This window comes from Triticum dicoccoides, chromosome 4B (genome assembly GCF_002162155.2).
Source record: "Triticum dicoccoides isolate Atlit2015 ecotype Zavitan chromosome 4B, WEW_v2.0, whole genome shotgun sequence".
Classification (NCBI taxonomy): domain Eukaryota; kingdom Viridiplantae; phylum Streptophyta; class Magnoliopsida; order Poales; family Poaceae; genus Triticum; species Triticum dicoccoides.
The window spans coordinates 664,313,220-664,316,685 of record NC_041387.1 but is presented as its reverse complement, the minus strand read 5'-3'; the positions used below and the strand labels follow the sequence as shown (position 1 = coordinate 664,316,685).

General features: G+C 39.4%; 1 protein-coding gene across 1 annotated transcript in view; it reads left to right on the top strand.

Moving 5' to 3' along the window:
- The window catches only part of LOC119292171 (transcription factor bHLH35-like), an 8,312-nt gene extending 5,159 nt beyond the window's left edge, over positions 1-3,153 (top strand). The window contains exons 4-5 of the mRNA XM_037571003.1: positions 164-334; positions 2,652-3,153. Of these exons, the coding sequence (XP_037426900.1) occupies positions 164-334; positions 2,652-2,720 (240 nt within the window). The 3' untranslated portion in view covers positions 2,721-3,153. The remainder of the gene's footprint in view (positions 1-163; positions 335-2,651) is intronic.
- Positions 3,154-3,466: the final 313 nt, after the last annotated feature.

The following is a 3,466-nucleotide window of genomic DNA, read 5'->3' as shown; positions in this document are numbered from 1 at the left end:
GATTAATTATATCTAGATATTCTGTTTATGTGCGAAACATTTATTAGAAAATGAGACATTTCTATGATAGTAGAGCGGATGTGAATACTTCTAGAGAAAATGTATCCAACAACACTATCACAAAACGCATAATTGAATAACCACATGGTTATGAGTTGTGCAGCTGGAGGTGACGCAGGTAGCAGAGGAGTTGACAATGGTGAGCATGAGACATGGAAATGCCCACGAAGCCACTGCGAAGGTGTGTGAGGCACTCGATTCGCTCTGTCTCAAGGTCATCTCAACAAGCATCACTGCCGTGGCCAGTGGCATCGTCCACAACATGTTTGTTGAGGTAACCATCATGATTTCTGACATTTCCCATCCAATTAATTTCTCTTATTGTTCTTCAGATCTCATGAACGAGAAAAAAAATTCTCCCATCTCTTCCTCTCACTTACACTTGAGTTCTTTGAGCGATGTCACCATGTTAATGGCATCATATGGAATTACAAAGTCTAATTATCAAAAGTGTATGTTGGGTTCCCAATGAACTGGTAGACTAACGAGTTGTCTTCTATCGTACTTCCCCGTCTTCTCTCATTCGTCTACTAATCATTCAATTTACCAATGTTCTTCTTTCTAGCCTTCGTCATTGGACCACTAATATGAACAAATACATATCTACTAGATATACATCATGTTTTACAGGCACTAGGCATGAGTTTTTTTCCTAACAAACCATTGCGGAAAGAAATTAATATAAGTTTTAGGCATGAGTTAAAGGTTTCATGGATAGTTTTTCCAAAAAATTGCAAAATAGATTTACCATGAAATAAGTTCCAAAAACAAATAATTTCTTCACCCATGATCCTAACAGGATGCCATGAATAAACCATAGCCATTTTCGGAGTATCATTTGCCTTTGAATCTCCCCAAGTTTCTCTCATCTTCGATACCTGATCTAGCAGTAAGAGGCATGGGAACTAATCTTCATCCTTTTTTAGTTCTGATACATTCTTTGTTTGGCCTTTTTTGCGGTTGAAATGGTGTCATAGGGAATAGAAGCCTCCAGTCTGAGTCCCTCTCCTAGCAACACAATTGTGCTCTACTGTATGGAGCCAACGGTTCTCAGGACTTGTCGTTTTATGATTTGACCATCTTCCTCGTTAAGGATGGCAATGGGTAGGGTATGGGGCGGGTAGAGCAATATCATACCCATACCCTTGTAGTCAATGGATATGAAATTCTACCCATACCCATACCACGGGTATGAAATTTTACCCGTACCCATACCCGACGGTACCATACCCAATGGGTAGATCAAATAGTACAAAAGTTATTCAAAATTTTACATTCATCTATAGAACATTTAACAAAAAAATATTGATCTCAACTCAATATTAGATAGATAAGTACACGACAATTATCTCAATTCAAATTGACAATTGGTGACAACTTTAACATGGGTTCATAAGCTCACGACACAATTTTAACATAGGTACACTGGTGAATCACGGGTAAAATTCATATGTCACTATAAATGGGTAGGGTATGGGTATATCCATGGGTAAAAGGCTATACCCATACTCTACCCATGACTTAACGGGTAGGGTATGGGTACTACCCATGGGTATAAATTGAGCCCATACCCTACCCATGCGGGTACGGTGTCTGCGGGTACCCGTACCCTTGGGTAAAATTGTCATCCTTATTCCTCATGAATTAAACAAATGAGGATCATTGATTAGAAGGCGTGTCAAGCATGGCCCGAGAAAAAAAATAGGTTCTTCTTGAGGTGCACGACTCTTTTAAACGTATGTGATCAGTCTAACTTGTACAAGCATGTCATGTTGCACATCATCGGGTACATGGAGAAACATCAAGATGCAAAGTACGGAACAAATGTCGAACTAGAACTTTTACAGGGCTTTGGCATTGTTCGGAATCTTTACTTTTTATGTTTATTTCATGTTCTTCAATCTATCATACATTCCTTTATGAAATGCTTAAGCCAGATCATTGTTTAACATATTTGAAAATTATGCTTCATCATGTTGCGAGTTTATAAGATTGTGTACCGTAGTTGCATGTACTTGCCTGAAAACTTGTTAGACATATGTGTGGCATGACTAACGCTTGTGAACACATGTGTTTGCTAGTGCTTTTTAGGAATGATTTGTCTCTCAAAGTAAAAGTTTGTAGGTCTATCTCATGAATCAGGTCGTGGTTCACTAAGGCTATTTGGGATGGGATTTTGTTAAGGTTTTTTGGCCAAATTTCAATTTGAAAAAGAGTCGGGATTGAGCCTAATGTTCATGCACAATAGGAAAAGTCAGGCCAGGCTAGGGCAAACAGCTGGTCAAACTATATCCCGGCGTCTTTCTTGTTATTGGGTCTATATGCAATTCAGCCTATCGATTTTTTCATAGTGTTCAGTTCACTCCATCTCCCATGCCCTCATCTCCCAAAATGAGGGATCGCTGCCCGACACTTACAATGTGCTCTCTCACACGAGAGCATGTGTACCATAAATGACCAGGTATTTTGGTAACTATATATTTTGGCGGAGTTAAAATATGTACAAATCTTTGTGTGCCCATACTTTGACAATTTTGTGTGCCAATAGCAGACATTTATATCATTTAGCATAATCTAGTTATATTTTTCAGACGGAAGGAATGCATGGTGCTCAAACAATCAAGGAGATGATACAAACTCACTCAGCCATCTCGATGTGAGAAGAAGCTCACCGATGTCTATGAGTCCCTGTTGAAGATTGAGTGTTGCAAATAATGCACTAATGGGCATCCCAACTATCTACGAGTTAATCATCTCAATTTAACTAATGTGCTTCCCATCTACCTATGCTCCAACTACCTAGTCATGTTGATGCGCATGAGCGCATCTCAACAACCTATGCTCTAGTATAATCAGGGGATACACTAATGACAATCCCAACTTTTCTCAAGCAATCAAGGAGATCGTACAGATTCACCACCGAACCTCAATCTGGGAAGAAGCCCACCAATGTCCATGAGCCCTGATGAAGATTAAGTGTTGTGAAACGGCTTCTTCTGATTTTTCGCTAATTAATCAGATGATTCTCTTCTTAATAAATGGAAGAGGCCGTTTGGCCTCAGTTTCAAGAAAAAAAGATCAAGAAAAAAAGAATGTACTATGGACTCCCAACTACATATGCTCTAATCCACTCTAGTACTATAGTCATCTTGTAATAACTTGATAGCAACTAGAATTATTTATATGGCCCAAGAAGTAAAATTCATCTCTGGACATGATATGCACTCTCGTACTTTGAAGTCATCTTTGGAAGCTAACAGATTGCCCATTGTGCGTGTGAGCATAAGTTGGACTTTCTTGGGATAACGAAACAGGGTAACAATGATTTCTCGATGCATGCCCTCTGTTGGCGCCTGAAACCCTAAACCCTAGACTGCCCTAGCTCTACCTCTCTCTCTCTCTCTCT